Source organism: Panthera tigris, chromosome B3, assembly GCF_018350195.1.
Source record: "Panthera tigris isolate Pti1 chromosome B3, P.tigris_Pti1_mat1.1, whole genome shotgun sequence".
Lineage (NCBI taxonomy): Eukaryota > Metazoa > Chordata > Mammalia > Carnivora > Felidae > Panthera > Panthera tigris.
This window is the reverse complement of record NC_056665.1, coordinates 82,017,107-82,036,954: the sequence shown is the minus strand read 5'-3', so window position 1 is coordinate 82,036,954 and position 19,848 is coordinate 82,017,107. Positions and strand designations below refer to the sequence as shown.

The window sequence follows — 19,848 nt, the reverse complement described above, 5'->3', positions numbered from 1 at the left end:
ATCAGTTTTTGACTCATGTAAGTTCTGTTATTAGAACATCAACATTTACTAATGGTGTGTCCTCTAAATTAATTAACATCTTTATCATTAAAAAAAAGTGTCCTTCTTTACATCTTATAATATTTTTGCTTTGAAATCAAATCTGTTACATATTAACAGTTGTGTTAGTTTAATGTATGTTTTTCCATACTTAACCTATTTTGTCTATAATTAAGGTGGGTTTATTATAGACAACATATAGCTCAATCTTGTTTTTTTAATCCAACCTGACAATTACTGCCTTTCAATTGAAGTTTTTAGTCCATTTACACTTAGTAGAATTACTTATATGATTGGTTTAATCTTCCACCTTACTTCTTTCTCTTTGTTACACCTGTGCTTTATTCCCATTTTCCCTTTTTTCCTGCATTGTGTGTGTGTGTGTGTGTGTGTGTGTGTGTTTATGGTTAATGATTTCATTTCCCTCGATGGACTATTAGATACAGTTTCTTGTCATAGTATACATTTTATGTTTTCACAATCTATCTTTAAATGATATTATACTACCACATGTAGTATAAGAACCATTCAACAGTATAATTCCATTTCCTGGTCTTTGTGATATTGTTGTCATATGTTTTACTTCTACATGTTTTGTAAATCCTGCAATACATTGCTACTATCTTGTTTTAAACAACCTATTATCAATTCAAGAGATTTAAATAATACAAAAATAGTTTCATATTAACCTACATAGTAGCCATTTCCAGTACTTAACATTCCTCTGTACAGATTCAAGTTTCCCACTGATAGCATTTTTCTTTTGCCTGCAGAATTTCTCTTAACATTTCTTGTAATGCAGCTCTGCTAGTGATAATATTTTTCTTCTTTTGATGTCTGAAAACTGTTTTTATCTTTCTCTTTGAATATTTCTCTGTGTGTAGAATTCTTGGTTGTTATTTTTTCCCAATACTTTAAAGATGTTGCTCCACTGTCTCCTGATCTGCATTGTTTTGAAAAAGAATTCTGCTATAACTCTTAATAATAATAACTCTTAATAATAACTCTGTTTTCTCTGCATGCTTTGAAGGTCTTCCCTTATCACTGGTTTTAATCAATTTGGTTATGATGTCCCTTGTGTAGTTTTTTCATGTTTATTGTGCCTAAAGTCTACTGACAAGTATAAGTTTATACTTTTCATCAAATTTGGAAAATTTGGCCATTATTTCTTCAAAAATTGTTTCTCTTTATGTCCTTTCTTTTAGGGATTCCAATTACATATATATTGTGTTGCTTAAAGTTATCTCACAGCTCACTCATGCATTGTTTTCTATTTTGTCTTATTTTCCTCTGTGTTTCATTTTAGACAGTTTCTATTGTTACGTTTTCAGGTTTATGAATCACTTCTACAATATTTAATTGGCTGTTAATACCACTCAGTGTAGTTTTCATCTCAGTTATTATAGTTTTTATCTGTAAAAGTTTGATTTTTGACAGATATCTTCAATGTTTATACTTAATATGCACAATATTTTTGTCTAACTTCTTGGAAGTTAGCTTCTCTCCACAGCTCTCTCCTCTCTAGTACTCTATAGCAAATAGCAAAATAGATATAGTCCTATAGCACATTTAGCTGTCTTGGCCTCCTCAGACTCCCAGACCTGTCTCTTCAACTCAGTGAGACTGCCAGAATCTGCATAGACTTCCTCTCCATATGCTGTGCCTTGGAATTTCTAGGCAGAAAATTGGGTAACCATAGTATCACTTCATTCATTTCAAATGCAAGGTTAAAATTTGTGATTTTGGGAGCACCTGGGTGGCTCAGTCAGCTAAGTGGATGACTTTGGCTCAGGTCATGATCTCATGGTTCATGGGTTCAAGCCCAACATTGGTCTCTGTGCTGACAACTCAGAGCCTGGAGCCACTTCAGATTCTGTGTCTTCCTCTCTCTCTCTGCCTCTCCCCACTTTCTCTCTCTCTCTCTCTCTCTCTCTCTCTCTCTCTCAAAACTAAAAAAAAAAAATCAATGTGATTTTGCCCAGTTTTTTAGTTGTTTCAGGTACAAGGGTAAATGTGATCTCATACTTTATCTTGGCTGAAAGTGGATATCTGCTTATGTATTTTAAGAGGAAGAAGGCCCACAGCCTTCATCAAGGAGTTATGGCCTCTTTATTAAAAGATAAGAAACACTGTTCTGAGTAAATTTATAGATTATTGGTATGGATGATTGTCATTACTATGGATTGTCTTATACATTTTAATTTTCATATATTGTAAGAAGTGATATTTAAACTGGTAAAATCTTGGTTCTCTATAATAAACACATAATAAATTCAGAATGCTATTTTGGAAGATGGGATGGCTTAAGGTAACATAAATGTATAGTACTGTCAGTCAAGATATGGGCCTGAATCAATGAAAGGAATAAAAGGAACAAAGCTCAAGTTTCTTTGGCTCACAAAGAAAGAAGGCAGAAGACTAGGAAAGAAAAAAACCAAAAGATACAATTCAAATGAAAATTAGAATTAAAGCTTGAAAAGTATGTACACACATCAATATTACAGTTAACACACACACACACACACACACACAAACACAAACACACAAAAGTAAGTCTGGGTAAAGAGTTTAAATGTATGAAGAACAAGTGTAATGTAAAATAATTATGCAATTTCAAAATCTTGATAAGGGAAAAAGATACTTTTGGGATTTGTCAAGATACTTGATAAGGGAGAAAGGTGCTTTGGAGGTTTTATACAAGATCTCTTGCTTTCTTGTAACTTTTGAAAAAGAGATAAATATATTCATTATTTACCTAGTTAGGGGTAATAGGGAAGTTTGACATTTATACACTTACCTAAATTTTTCTGAATATTATGGAAAGTTTTTCCATATTTTTGTCTGTAATTAGCTATGAATATTACCTAGGATGATAGTTACATTACATAGTACATTTGTATTATCTTTCGAGCTGTGCTTTTTAAGGAAGGGGAAGGGATCTAATTTACTGCTGGATCTCTAACACTGACTACTATAGAGCATCTCTTAGAGAAAATTCACTTATTTAACAAATATTATGAAGTACCTATTAAACCATATGTGAAGTTTTAGGAATGCAGAGGTGAACAGAAACTGGCTATGTGGCTGCTTTCTTCAGACCAATGGAGAAGACCAATAGTAATCGAATCATCACACAAACAGATGTCAATTGAACCATAAGGAATACTGCATATGTGATTAAGTGACATCTCTTATATAAGCTATTTCCAAAATGACTAATGAAGACAATCCTATAACACAGTGACTGAATCAGAGCTTCTAATTTGCAGTATCAGAACCTAGTCCATATTAAAAAAAATTTAAATCCCAGTTAGTTACCATATAGTGTAATAATGATTTCAGGAATAGAATTCAGTGATTCATCACTTGTATATAACACCCAGTGCTCTTCCCAACAAGTGTCCTCCTTAAGGCCCCTTGTCCATTTAGCTCATCCCCCCACTGCCCAACACCACACCCATTTGTTCTCTGTATATGAGAGTCTCTTATGGTTTGTCTCCCTCCTTGTTTTTATATTATTTTTGCTTCCCTTCCTTTATGTTCATCACTTTTGTATCTTAAAGTCCACATATGAGTGAAGTCATATGGTATTTGTCTTTCACTGACTGATTTATTTCACTTAGCATAATACACTCTAGTTCCATCCACATTGTTGCAAATGGCAAGATTTATTCTTTTTGATTCAATTCTTTTTCATTGAGTAATATGTCATTTTATATATATACCACATCTTCCTTATCCATTCATCACTCAATGGACATTTGGGCTCTTTCCATTCTTTGGCTATTGTCAGTAGTGCTGCTATAAACATTGGGGTGCATGTGCCCCTTCGAATCAGCATTTTTGTATCCTATGGATAAATACCTAGTAGGGCAAATGCTAGATTGTAGGGAAGTTCTATTTTTTATTTTTTGAGGAACCTCCATACTGTTTTCCAGCGTGGCTGCACCAGTTTGCATTTCTACCAGCAATGCAAAAGAGACCCTCTTTCTCTGCATCCTTGCCAAAACCTGTCATTGCTGGAGTTGTTAATGTTAGCCATTCTGACTGGTGTGAGGTGGTATCTCATTGAGGTTTTGATTTGTACTTCCCTGATGATGAGTGATGTTGAACATTTTTTCATGTGTCAGCCATCTGGATGTCTTCTTTGGAAAAGTGTCTATTCATATCTTTGGCCCATTTCTTCACTGGATTATTTGTTTTTTGGGTGTTGAATTTGATAAGTTCTTTATAGATTTTGGAGACTAACCCTTTATCTGATATGTCATTTGCAAATATCTTCTCCCATTCCATTGGTTGCCTTTTAGTATTACTGATTGTTTCCATCACTATGCAGAGGCTTTTTATCTTGATGAGGTCTCAATAGTTCATTTTTGCTTTTGTTTCCCTTGCCTCTGGAGACATGTCAAGTAAGAAGTTGCTGTGGCCAAGGTCAAAGAGGATGTTGCCTGTTTTCTCCTTTAGGATTTTGATGGCTTCCTGTAATACACTTAGGTCTTTCATCCATTTTGAGTTTATTTTTGTGCACATTGTAAGAAAGTGGTCCTGGTCATTCTTCTGCATGTTGCCGTCCAGTTTTGCCAAAACCATTTGCTAAAGAGACTGTCTTTACTCCACTGGATATTCTTTCTTGCTTTGTCCAAGATTAGTTGGCCATATGTTTGTGGGTCCATTTCTGGGTTCTCTATTCTGTCCCATTGATCTGAGTGTCTGTTCTTGTGCCAGTACTATACTATATTGATGATTACAGCTTTGTAATATAGATTGAAGTCTAGAATTGTGATACTTCCAGCTTTGGTTTTCTTTTTCATGATTGCTTTGGCTATTCAGGGTCTTTTCTGGTTCCATACAAATTTTAGGATTATTTGTTCTAGCTCTGTGAAAAAGCTGGTGTTATTTTGATAGATATTGCATTGAATATGTAGATTGCTTTGTGTAGTTTTGACATTTTAACAATGCTTGATCTTCTAATCCATGAGCATAGATTAGAATTTTTTTCCATTTTTTGTGTCTTCTTCAATTTCTTTCATAAGCTTTCTATAGTTTTCAGTGTATAGATTTTTCACCTCTTTTGTTAGGTTTATTTCCTAGGTATTTTATGGTTTTTAGTGCAAATGTAAATGGGATTGATTCCTTGATTTCTCTTTCTGCTGCTTCATTATTGGTGTATAGAAATGAAACCGATTTCTATGCATTAATTTTATATCCTGTGACTCTAGCATATTCATGGATCAGTTCTAGCGGTTTTTTTGTGGAGTCTTTTGGTTTTCCACATAGAGTATCATGTTGTCTGCAAAGAGTGAAAGTGTGACTCACTCCTTGCCAATTTGGATGCCTTTTATTTCTTTTTGTTGTCTGATTGCTGAAGCTAGGACCTCCAACACTATGTTGAGTAACAGTGGTGAGAGTGGACATCCTTGTTGAGTTCCTGACCTTAGGGGGAAAGTTCTCAGTTTTTTCCCATTGAGGATGATATTAGTGGTGGGTCTTTCATATATGGCCTTTGTGATCTTGAGGTATGATCCTTCTATCCCTAATTTCTTGAGAGTTTTTATCAAGAAAGGATGCTGTGTATTTTGTCAAATGCTTTTTCTATATTGAGAGGATTATGCGGTTCTTATACTTTCTTTTACTAATGTGTGGTATCAAATTGACCTAGTCCACATTTTTATCCAATAGCTCATACAGAATTTCCTTCAGAAATAACTTTTGAAGAAAAGAGTATACCACCAGATACTTCACATCATGTTTTAGAACTTGGAAACATTGTCACTATCATTGGAAACATCACCATCACACAGGTCAAAAGGCATCTTCTTGGTGGTCTCATGAAGGTGAATAGTCTTATAGAAATGTAATAATACTCAAAGCCATTTTGGAGGAATATGAACCATGATCATGAATGTAGATATAGTTTTAAACCAAATGTCAGAATAAAAGAAAATGTATTAAATAAAAGCATGTACTCATTCATTTAGCAAATATCTGTCAAACATCTACCATGTGCAAGTACGTCCCAGGCCTTGCAAACAGACACTGAAAGTCCCTGTGCATGAAGGACCAAGGGGATGGCATGAGGGTGAGGCATATGATAAACAAGCAAACAGACCACTTAGAGACTTCTGATTTTCTGCATAGGTAGCCTCCCACAATGGTCAATTGTTGCTTGCCCATCAAAGCAATATGGACTCTTTACTAAACAACAGAGATCAGAAGCAAGAAATATCTCCAACTTAATTAGGTACCCTCTGCTGACTGAATTGTTGCCATTAGTCTTACTCTGTTCTATCCTTTTCTTGACAGTGATTTTCAACCTTGTTTAGCACAGACCTTATTTGCTACCTCCATCATTCCAAAAGCCTACACACTCAGTAGACAACCTAAAGAAAAGGGGAGACTTTTCTCTACCTGCAATTTATATCTACCTCTATGTGTTAGCTTGAGCCTCTAAGAAATAGCCGGGGTTTTAAAATGAAAGCTTACTTCTACCACAGAAGCAGGATAAAAATGTCTACATCTAGTCCACAGAGATCTAGTCCTGCAACCCTGATCATATGATTTCAAGTAAATCCCCAAAGAAAGCCATTTTTGTCTCCTCCAAAGCAGCTTGAATGCTTCCAAAATGTCAGAGCTTCTCCAGGTGCAGATGGTTTTTGTGTAAGTTTTATTATGGTCACTACTATGCTTAGAGGCTTCAAAACTATAGAATAAAAAATAACCTCTTTTGCCCTTCCAAACACTGAAAGAAAGAAAGAAAGAAAGAAAGAAAGAAAGAAAAAACACACTAGCTAAATAGCTTCATAGGTCTTTTCCAGGAAAGACATCCAATTATATAGACTCTGATTACTGGTAATAACTTGAAGTCTTAAGAAATTTAACAACTTCAGCTCAAAACAATTAAATTGAACTGTTGATGATACAATCACCCCCTAGACTCAACATAGCTGCAGATGCAGAAAAAGTGAGAAGGCTTACTGATTCATTGTCCCTTCTGTTCCCAGTCCCCAATGCCAAACACATCAGACAGCAAATATTAAGAATTTGTTAAAATTAGAATTCACAAGAGAAGACTTTTTTCAGTGGCAGGATTATTACATTTGATTTTTCAATTTTGAATCTTGGACTTTCCAAACCCATAGAACTGATAATATAAACATATAACAATAACTTTCCATTCCATGTATGTATGTATGTGTTTCATTTATGTAAGTCAAACATGAAAATTAGGTATTCAACTAATGGTCAGTGACTTCAAAGTCATTTGGGGAATGTAATTTTTTTATCAATAAATCTTTTCTATTAAGAATATGAAGGTTTTCTGGACAAGAACTTATTCTCTACTATTATTAAACAACCTTAGTCACATATATTTCCTTCATGTGTCAATGGTTTGAACTTATAATCAACTTGGAAAATTCTTAAAAGGGACCCTACCCCTACCTTGAACACTGCATTAGAATTCACAGAGGAAACTTTCTAGCTCTCAGCAATGCATATCTATCAAAAGAAGCTCTAAGCAAAAGAAATGGAGTTTGTTGTACGAACAGTGTTAAGTCATCATGTAATGAAAAGGTAAGCAGTATACTTTATGTCATTGCCTCATAGAGCAATGCCTCATAGAGCATACACATTGCTACACGTGCTTTCAGAGTAGAAAGCCGCCTTCTAACAAAATCTTCATGGGGTATTTTATGATTAAAGAATATCACCGGTGAAGGAATGACTGAAGGAATTAATGGCTTAGTTTGGCAAGATTAAGCCAACTCTTCCTGTGATTTTTTTCAAGACAATGAGATACACTGAAACACTTCTTATAGGTAGGCAAATAAATCTCTGTGCTATGACAAATGGAATTTCATCTAGTGGAGAGATCTATCCCTTTCTTTCACAAAACGACTTGTAAGATGAATACATTTTCCAAGTTCTGAAATAATTTTTTTCTGAGAAAAATAAGAGACCATTATGCTTAAAAAAAAATATCACTCACAGACTCCTTTCCCATCTTCTTTTGTAGCCGTGTTTGCCACTGAACAGCTTGCATGACAATGGCTTCCCATCTTCTTTCAAGATTTACAATGATCAGTTGCATGGGCTGGTGGTCTGCGTTCAGATTGCAAGTGTCCCGGTCATCCAGAAGATGCTGGCACAATCGCAGGATGGAGGCCACTCCACGTCGTCGCTGTTTGATTTCACCACAGAGGGACTGCAACACAGAAAGGGCTTCATCCGTGGGTGTTTATAAAGCATAATTCCCCCCAAATTGAAACACCTACTTCCACCATAATTTCAAATTATAGTGATACGCTTGGCTATGAATAAGACAAGAATGGCTCTGGAGTTGCCTTTAGATTGGAGACCGTCTACTGATACCCAACTAATGCCAAAGAATTTAGCTGCATCCCACTCTTCTTCCCTTTTTTTCAATGATTTCTCCATCTAAAACGCTGGGTCCCACCTGGACACCTAGGTGATTAACAATTTACAACTTAATGAAATTTAGGTCATATGAATGCCAAACAGATTGACCTGCTTTAATTCCAGGTGACAGGAAACACAAAAGATAGAGAAGTGCTCCAAAAGGAAATGGAAATTTTCCAAACTTACTCCTAGATTTTCTGAGGCCAAAAGTTTAGTTTTCTACTGGCTGGGAATAAGTTAAATAAGATTGCAGAGAAGTTTCATACCTAACATCTATTATTGGGGAAAAATGGATAAGCAACATTTCTCTTCCGAAGCTTGATTAACAAAGCAATAATGTTCTGAGAACAGAAATTAGGATACTGGATTATTACTGCACTATTTGTTGGTTGCTGTTTCTTTTAATAGACATTCACACAATTTAAGAAGGATATGCATGCATCAAAATAGCATTTTGCCCCCAGAAGCATTTGTATTGCTGCAGTGACCCTAAGCTGAACGATTCAAGCAAAATAGTGGGTACACATGTCTAAAAATATTATATCTTTTCTTTGCCTACGGATAGTGTGTAAGTGATATTCTAATTCAAAGCCTTCAGGAGAAATGATGATTATATCCACAAACATCACTGAATTACTAATCTCCTTCTACTGCTACAATTGGACTGTTCTAACAGTTAACAGATTGCTTATTAATCAACAAGGGTAAACAAGACAATGCAATTTCATTTAGTGTGAGAGTTTTAATGCCTAAAAGTATTTGTGCTTAAAATGTTAATCTAGATAAGGCTTCATTAGTAGAAGTCTTAAAATGATTAAATGTGGTTCATTGAAATGTGCACAGAGTGGTAGTAGATCAGCAGGTGGACATTTCATACAGATGTTCCACTTACTGATATAATACATGCAGTAGCCATTTAAATGACCCTAGCTCCGTAATAGCTGAAATTCTATTATTTCTGTAATGAAAGAACACTGTACCTTTAATATTTCTGAATTTTAAATAAGGTGAATGACAAATTCCCAAACCTCTATTTATGGCAAAATATGACTAGGAATTTTATTATTCAATTTACACCAGTGCAGCATTTTTAGTTATGTTTCCTGAACTTACCCTTATTTATTTTCCTAGCATTCATTATTATTTTCCTACATAACTCCTAATATAACCACCAGGTCTGACAAATTTCTTTACTGATGCTATTCATTTGTTCAAGGCTGAATGAGGAGAAACCCCTAGACATTCAAAGATAAAACTTGAGGGCCTATCAAAGCAAAAAGCATTGTTTCCATCTCCTCCCATCCTGCTAACTTCCCCCTCCTAAATACATTCTCTCTCTCTCCCTCTCTCTCTCTCTCTTTCACACACACACACACACACAATTTGCTCTCTTGCTCTAGAACTGTTGAGCAAGTCAAACTGTCAAGTCCAATTAATACCTGCCAAATTTTGATCCAATATTAACACTTCAAGATAATAATATAGCCAACTGAAATTCATTGAAATGAGTCCTATGAATATGAATATTGAGGATTTCTTTGTTTTGTTTTGTTATACATTTGTTAACAATAAAGGGCTAGAAAAATCAAGAGTGATATTTCCATACCATAAAATTGGATCTTGCAAAACTCTGTTTGAAGTTGACTAGACCAGTAACTGCATTCATCAAGCTAGCAAAAAGTCCCCATGTCTCTTAGCCAAATGAAAATTTGCCATGGACAGCACTAAACATATGTGTGTAGCTAGCACAGCCACATTGGTAACATTTACAAAGTAGCCCAAATAAGCTTCATGCACCTTAAAGGCATTTTTGAAGTTCTGAAACAGGGCATGTGAGATCACTAGGGGAAATTTTCATAAACGTCACTGGCCATAATCTTTTTATGAGTATCTAGAATGCACCCAGTATTTAAGTATCCAGATGAACCCCAACCCACATCTTAATGTGAGTCAGTCCAGGTAAAAAACTGTGAAAGCTGTTTTTGATGTTCAATATAGGATTTTATTGAATGTTGACATTCACTACCTAATTTTGGGATCTTCACAATTCCACAGTTTTTTTTTTCTCTTACTTTAAATATCTAAAGAACTTGGTCTACATTCTGGATTAATAATTTATCCTATATGTACAGTGGGAAATAACACTACTTTAAAAAGGAGGCAAAAATTGAGAATTTTAAATGCCAACATAATTTTTGATAGTTTTTTATATCTAGGAGATATAACTGATAAAATAACATTCTTCTACATAAATGAGTTTCCATGACAACCATTAAAATATACATATTTATTTATAATCACAAACACATACTCAATAAAACCAGTGCATTTTCTGGTGATGTTTCTTAGAGTCAGTAGTTTACGTTATTTCCATGATAAACTATGCACAGAAAAATGTTAAATGTAACTACACAGGAACAAATAAGTATTGTAACTACTCCTGGCTTACATTTTCAGAGAAAAGCACTTTTAAACACAAATCCAAACTAAATAACCTAAGCAAGGCACTGAAATAAGATAAACTCATCCCTGCCTCTTAGACTTCCTCAAATGTGCATTGTACCTTCTGTCTGCTAGGCAGTGGTTTATTCATGGAGGCTTCAAACAGGAGCAAGTTCCTGCTCCTTCTCTCAAGGAGCTGAGGTCTACTGAAGGCGGACTATCCACAAATAAGCATGGTACCAAGAGTAATGTAGAGAGAGACCTGTTGACAGAATGTTTGTGCAAGTTGCTTTTGGAGGAGTTGGTGAAATCTCCAGGGAAATAATGGGAACCAGATGGTCCAAGCTGAATGGTCGTGGTTATAAAGATAGAAGGTTCGGGAAGCAAGTAGCCTGGGGCAGCAGGAGCACCTAGTGTGTTAGGGAGAAGAGACAGTGAAGCAACTGGACAGGAAGTAATGAACAGAAAAATTTGTAATGTTTTTCATTATTGCCAATTCTGAAGCATTTTCCTTGATATCTGATGAGATATGCTTGATTCTCAAGCATAGTCATATTGCCTTCACAGAAAAGTATAAAGACAAGAAGAGTAAAGGGAATTTATTTTTTTTAATTTTTTTGATGTTTATTTACTTTTGAGAGAGAAAGACAAAGCATGAGTGGGGAAAGGGCAGAGAGAGAGAGAGAGAGAGAGAGAGAGAGGGAGGCACAGAATCTAAACCAGCTCCAGGCTCTGAGCTGTCAGCAGAGAGCCCGATATGGGGCTTGAACTCAGAAACGGTGAGATCATGACCTGAGCTAAAGTCGGTCGCTTAACTGACTGAGCCACCCAGGTGCCCCGAGTAAAGGAAATTTAAAAAGAAAGAAAAAAACCCCCACTAATTATCAGTATGTCTAAGAAAGAGATTCCAAATGTTTTTGTATTAGTTGTCCTATTATTTGGTCATTGTTAGGCAATGTCTTCTTAGAAGACTACCTCTCAGTATGGAGGTCATTGTCTTAAATCACTTCAGAATCCAATTGGTGGAATATAGTTTGGTGTGCTACTTTTAAATTTCTAATCTCTTATTTTCTTTATTTTACATTTCTATTCAATTTCCTCATGTTATTAAAAAGGCAGACTTGCTATAAGTGTAGAAAAGTAAAAATCAAAATTTCTAAGTCATTGTTTTCCTTTACAATAATCGGATATCCAACCTTCTCAACACATCTTTTTCGACGTGTTACAATAGAGTTGCCAACAGGCTGAAGGTTTTTCTATCACACGTATAAACGGTCTGGTTTTCAATTAATCAATGGTGATGCAAAGGATGTTTTTGGTCTATCTTGGGGGGGGGGGTCTTTTATTTATTTAGTTGTTTATTTTTAACATTTTTATTTATTTTTGAGAAAGAGGAGACAGAGTATGAGCAGGGGAGGGGCAGAGTGAGAGGGAGACACAGGATCTGAAGCAGGATCCAGGCTCTGAGCTGTCAGCACAGAGCCCAAAGCAGGACTCGAACTGGTGAACCACATGATCAAGACTTGAGCAGAAGTTGGACACTTAGCCAACTGAGCCACCCAGGTGCCCCTGTTTATTTGTTTTTTAATGAGGGTTTTTCTTTCTCCCCTCCTGACATTCTGTCAGCCTTTTTGACTGTTTAAGCCACTCTATTATTAGCCAAATGTGATGTAACATCCTTTTTGACATTGGCTTCAGTTTAACACGATTAAAGGTAAGACTTCCAATACTGATACTTCGTTTTTCATTATATATTAAACATATGCATATATACACACATATACATACATATATTGTATAATATTATACTTACTTGTATACCCATATTCTTGACCTTAAATAATAGTGTCATCTACTATCACAGAAGGATATAAATAAGCTTACAAGAAAAGAACTACAATTAGACCAAAAACCAAACCACACAATAAGTAAAACATAAGAACTAAATAGAGAAAAGAGAGATGAAGAGGAAAATAAAAATTTTAAAATACCAAAACTAAGCAGAAAAAAAATCTGTTTAAGAAACTCCAAAGCAATTTGTGTCTATATCTCTTACATAATTTTATTCAGCAGGTTAATGTAACATCATTAAATAGGTCAATATTAACAAAGTGATAGGACATTAGATGATCTGTCAACTAAAGACTATTTATGAAGCAATTCCATTTATAAGAGCAAACATAACTTTATTTTCTAGATTGATCAAGTTTTTAACAATATCTATTGAGTAGGCCCTCTCTGTAGTAAGCACAATAAAGAAGTTTTAACCTGCATATATGATACATACTTGCCTTCAATCTAGTTGGAGTGAGGAAATAACAGAGAGAGGAAAAAAGTGAAAAAGACATGCAAGTTCTTCTGGCTTAAATAGTCACAAGTAAATAGCTCCACCTCTTTGTTGCAAGGGTCCCCCACACTTTTTCATGTTGTCTTTCCTTTTTGCACTTTCTGTATTTTATCATTTTAATTTCATAAGGTAGGAAACTGTCTTCTCTTAGTCTGCTACCTGTGACCAGATTTGTAGAGCAAATATTCTCAGAGACTTCTCCAGGCCAAGTAGCACTAGCATCACCTGGAAACTTGGAAATGCCAGTGCTCTAGGGCCACTCCACCTGTTCTGAATCTGCAACTCTGGGACAGGCATCAGTGAGCTATGGTTTAACAAACACTATATGTGATTGCAATGCATGCCGAAGTTTGAAAACACTGGCCTATGGAAACAGAGGAACTTAGTTTTATAGATAAGAGAATTAATCCAATTGAGCAGATTTTTTTTTTAGAAGTATAAAATAGAAGTTACAATTCTGTTTCTGGAGTCACATTGTTAGCCAAGAGCCTAGAGACCACACCAATGGTGCTCAGTTCTTTTTTTAATTGTTACTGAATTACTGCCAGAAAAAGAATCAATCAATCAATGAATAAGTCTTTTTGACCAGAGATATCTTTATCTTATTAGTACGTGCTTGATGATCTTTGGAATTTTCAGTATAATTATTAAGCATGATGATATGTTAGGTTGTTTGAATACTATATTTGGGGATTTTTCTCCTTTTAATCAATTTTATCAAAGAAATTATTTAGTAATTAATGACTCCAATACATGTGTCATTGTGCTAAAGATGCTTCTCTCAGAAAGTGTATATAATAAAACAAAACCATGATGATTGTTCAGAAGGTACAAAGCATCAGATGCAGATAATGTTAATGCTACAGCCATTGTCTAACAAGAACATACAGTATGTGGGGAAAATGAGAGGCAATACTGGTACCTCTATGAGCCTTCAAAAGATGCTTTTCATTGGTTGGTTCTGGATTATTATTTTGGGGCAAGGATGCCAAAGATAATATGAATGGTATTTCTTACAGCAATAAACATTTATTGAGTATCATCTATGTGCTAACCACCACACTTTTCATTATAGGTTGGAATTAGTAATTAAGGGGAATATAATAAGATGTGGCACCTGTTTTTAGGTGCTTGTTATTTGGCTGTAAAGAAAAGACTCTCCCTCCTCAAAGTAAACGTTGACTTGGGGGATGAAAAGATCATTACTAGCAGGAGTATATAGATTAAGGTTCATAGACCTAGTACTATGTTAAAGTCGCTGAAGATCAAAAAGGTGGAGGGAAGAGAGGTCAGACATTACAGTTGGAAGAGTCACATAAGAAAGGTCAAGAAACTACAATTTTGGTAACATTTTAAAACAGGATGGAAGTTCAAGTGGACAATGATGATAATCATAATTCAATTATCCATGCATCCATCCATCCATCCAACAATCCAAATGCGCTTATTGAGTGCCTCTTATGTACCAGGCACTGTTCTCAGGGATGGGGATATAGCAGTGAGCAACAAGAGTTCTGCTTTCATAGAACTTACATTTGAATTTGTGTGTGTTGGGGGGTAGTGGTAAGAGGCTGGAAATAAAACATAAATAAACCTACAAGAAAATATCAGATAATGATGAGATATAAAATAAAATAGGGTGAAATGGTGGAAAGTGGTGGGGGTTACTTTAAACTGGATAGTCAGTAAAGCTTCTCTGAGGGGGTAACCTCACATAATAAAACATTTAGATATAGAAACAACATAACTTAGTGTTCTGATGCTGCAATAATTTAGACAAGATAATGTTTGTAACATGGCCAATTTAGGCCATAAAAAGGCATATTTTATGATTAAGTATAGGATATTAATGATTAATGATTGAATGCTTTCCAATAAAGTAAGTGGAATTAAAAAGATCTTGGTACAATTAAGTCAGAAAAAGCATTTTGAATAAAAGGGGCTGGGATAATTGCATATCCACATGCAAAAGAATGAATTGAACTCCCCCACCTCACATCATATACAAAATTAACTCAAAATGAATCATAGCCCTAAATGTAAGAACTAAAACTAAAATTGGGGTGCCTGGGTGGCTCAGTTGGTTAAGTATCTGACTTCAGCTCAGGTCATGATCTCATGGCTCATGAGTTGGAGCCTCACATCAGGCTCTATGTTGACAGCTCAGACCCTGGAGCCTCCTTCTGATTCTGTGTCTCCCTTTCTGCCCCTCTCCTGCTCACACTCTGTCTCTTTCTCTCAAAAATATGATAAAAACATTAAAACATTAAAAAAAAGAACTACAACTAAAAACATCTGAAAAGAAAACATAGGAGTAAATATTCATTACCTGGGGATAGGCAATGGTTTTTTAAATAGGACACCTAAAGTAGAAGTGACTTCTGACTTCTTAGGCAGTGATTTCTTAGAGATGCCACCAAGAGTACAAGTGACTTTTGGACAACTTAATCAAAACTAAAAACTTCTGCTCTTCAAATGACACCATAAAAAAATGAAAGAACCCACAGAATGGGAGAAAATATCTGAAAACCCTATATCTTATAAAGGACTTGTACCCAGAATATATAAAGAACCCTTAAAACTCAACCATATAAAGATAAGTAACTCCCTTTTTAAAAAGGGGCAAAGTATTCAATAGACATTTATTCAAAGACAACATACAAATGACTAATAAACATATGAAAAAATGTTCAATATCATTAGCCAACAGGGAAATGCAAATCTAAACCACAATTAGATACTACTTCACCCACACTATGATAGCTAAAATAAAAAAGACGAAAATAACAACATTGGCAAAGATATAGGGAAATTGGAATTCTCATACACAGTTGGTGAGATTGCAAAGTAGTGCATTCATTTTGGAAAATAGTATGACATGGAGCAACTGAGTGGCTAAGTTGGTTAAGCATCTGACTCTTAATTTCAGCTCAGGTCATGATCTCACAATTATGAGATAGAGCTCTGTTTAGGGCTCCATGCTGGGTGTGGAGCTTGCTTAAGATTTTCTCTCTCCCTCTCTCACTACCCCTCTCCCACCTCTCTTTCTCTATCTCTTTCTCAAAAAAAGAAAAATAGTATGACATTTCCTCAAAAAGTTAAACAGAATTACTACATGATCCAGCAATTTCTGTCATAAATACCCAAAAGAATACACAAAAACCTTCAGACTAATATTCATAACAATGTTACTCATAATAGCCAAAAAGCATAAACAACTATATATATATATATTAATATATATTAATATATATATTTATATATAATATATAAATATATTAATATATATATTTATATATTATATATAATATATAATATATATTAATATATATTTATATATATATTAATATATATAAATATATATTAATATATATTTATATATGTATTATATATATAATATATATATATCAATGGTTAATGGATTAAAAAAATGTAGTATTTTTTGGCCAACTCATCTTTGATAAAGCAGGAAAGAATATCCAATGGAATAAAGACAGTCTCTTCAGCAAGTGGTGCTGGGAAAACTGGACAGCAACATGCAGAAGAATGAACCTGAACCACTTTCTTATACCATACACAAAAATAAACTCAAAATGGATGAAAGACCTCAATGTAAGACAGGAAGCCATCAAAATTCTCAAGGAGAAAGCAGTCAAAACCTCTTTGACCTCAGCTGCAGCAACTTCTTACTTAACATGTGTCCGGAGGATAACAAAAGGAAACAAGGAAAACAAGGAAAACAAAAGCAAAAATGAACTACTGGGACCTCATCAAAATAAAAAGCTTCTACACAGCAAAGGAAATAATCAGCTAAACTAAAAGGCAACCAACAGAATGGGAGAAGATATTTGCAAATTAAATATCAAATAAAGGGTTAGTATCCAAAATCTATAAAGACCTTATCAAACTCAGCACCCAAAAAACAAATAATCCAGTGAAGAAATGGGCAAAAGACATGAATAGACACTTCTCCAAAGAAGATATCCAGATGGTGACAGACACATGAAAAAATGTTCAACATGTCTCATCATCAGGGAAACACAAATCAAAACCACGATGAGATACCACCTTACACCTGTCAGAATGGCTAACATTAACAACTCGGGCAACAACAGATGGTGACGAGGATGCAGAGAAAGAGGATCTCTTTTGCATTGTTGGTGGGAATGCAAGCTGGTGCAGCCACTCTGGAAAACAACATGGAGGTTCCTCTATTTTAGTTATTAAAAATAGAACTATCCTAGACCCAGCAATTGCACTACTAGGCATTTATCCATGGGATACAGGTGTGCTGTTTCGAAGGGACACATGCACCCCCTTGTTTATAGCAGCACTATCAATAATAACCAAAGTATGGAAAGAACCCAAATGTCCACTGATGGATGAATGGATAAATAAAATTTATACACACACACACACACACACACACACACACACACACACACACACAATGGAGTATTACTCGGCATTCAAAAAGAATGAAATCTTGCCATTTGCAACTACGTGAATGGAACTGGAGGGTATTATGCTAAGTGAAATTAGTCAGAGAAAGACAAAAGTCATATGACTTCACTCATATGAGGACTTTAAGAGACAAAACAGATGAACATAAGGGAAGGGAAACAAAAATAATATAAAAGCAGGGAGGGGGACAAACAGAAGAGACTCATAAATATGGAGAATAAACAGAGGGTTACTAAAGGAGTTGTGGGAGGGTAGATGGGCTAAATGGGTAAGGGGCACTAAGGAATCTACTCCTGAAATCATTGTTGCACTATATGCTAACTAATTTGGATGTAAATTTTAAAAAATAAAAAATAAAATTAAAAAAATATGAAATACAATAAAATAAAATTGTTAGAATGCATCCAAAAAATGTAGTATTTTTTATTCATACAATGGAATATTATTTGACCATAAAAAGGAACAAAAGGGGCACCTAGCTGACTCAGTTGGTAGAGCCTTTGATTCTTAATCTTGGGATTATGAATTCAAGCCCTGTGTTGGGCATAGAGCTTACATTAAAAAAAAAAGAGGAATAAAGTACTGATACATACCACAACATAAATGAACCTTGAAAAATTATGCTAAGTGAAGAAGCCAGACACAAAAAGGCCACATAATTGTATGATTACACTTATATAAAATGTCTGGAACAGACAAACGCATACTACGTATATTAGTGGTTTCCTTGGGTTGCAGTCAGTGGGGGATAAGGAATGACTGCTAATGGTTAAGGGATTTCTTTGGGGACTGGTGAAAACATTCTGAAATTATGTTTTATGGTATGTGAATTATATCACAATAAAGCTATTTTTTTAATCTCTTGGTAAGGCCAGGTATATATTATTAGCCACATAACTGGTAATAGAATCAGAGAATTTACCACACATACATTTAGGGTGTGTCATGACAAGAGATCTTATGATATTACTAATACCATTCAGACATCACAGTTCTGCAACAGTGAGTTCAAACACATATTAATACACTTAAATAAAGGCAAACTTAGAGCTTTCATTTATTTTTTTTAAAGTAATGGCTATACAATTCCCTGGGATAGAGTCATAACTGCAAACCTATAAATCTCAGTCAACAGATAAGACATTCTGTTATATGATAAAAATAATACAGTGCTGTTTTTAATATAGCTGTCCTACTTCTAGAAATATCATAAAACATAAACAGAAAAGTATATATAGAAGAGCATGGATCTGTTAAAGGAGTTGAAGAAAATGTAGAAATTAAAGAATGTTAGTTAAGTCTAATTACTGCAGTGGTGAGTTTCATGCACGATCACACATCTTATGAAACTGTAATCCATTGTGTTGTTGGTGTCCATATGAAAATGAGAAAAGTGACATATCAGATGTACTTCATGTATTTTACCAACAGTCATTCTAAGTTAACTATATGTATGTGAACCTATAAGAAATCTTTTAAATGTTATGTTCTCCTCGAATATTTAATCAAGGATTTACTTGATTGCAAAATAATAGCCAACAATCATTGAGTATTATTAAATTGCTAGAGCACTATTCTTAGTATTTTTTTTAGTTTTCACTAATCTCATACACTGGTGACAAACATTATTTGTGTATTTCTTTCTGCTATGCATTCTTCAGGTATTTTATATGTATTGGCTCATTTAATCCTCACAACAGCACTATGAAATATATATTATTGTCATGTACCTATTTTACAAATGAGGAAATGGAGACACAAGGAGGTTAAGTAACTGACCAAAGATAACATGGCTAATAAGCAGCAAAGGCAGGATGTTACCCCATGCAACTTGAATCCTGAGCTAATTCATAAAAACACTATGCTACATTTCCTTTCTAAAAGGCTTGAAGAGGCTTATAAAATGTCTCCATTTTAAGACTGTTCCTGTCCCTTATTTCCAACCAGAAGTGGCCACAACCATAAAGTTATTGTTGATAAGAGAGCCAACAATGTACTTCAGTATACTTTTCATAGGTGTCTCTTATACCTGTTTCTAGACCTAAGTTAAAAATTAGTAATCTATGGGGTGCCTGACTGACTCAGTTGGTAAAGCATAAGTCTCTTGATCTTGGGGTTGTAAATTCAAGCCCCATGTT

General features: G+C 34.7%; 1 protein-coding gene across 12 annotated transcripts in view; it reads right to left on the bottom strand.

The window, feature by feature from the left end:
• AKAP6 (A-kinase anchoring protein 6) overlaps positions 1–19,848 on the bottom strand; it is a 554,906-nt gene that overhangs the window by 51,407 nt on the left and 483,651 nt on the right. For all 12 annotated transcript variants that reach the window (XM_042989539.1, XM_042989537.1, XM_042989535.1 and 9 more), the window contains one exon: positions 8,027–8,242. In XM_042989539.1, the coding sequence (XP_042845473.1) occupies positions 8,027–8,242 (216 nt within the window). The remainder of the gene's footprint in view (positions 1–8,026; positions 8,243–19,848) is intronic.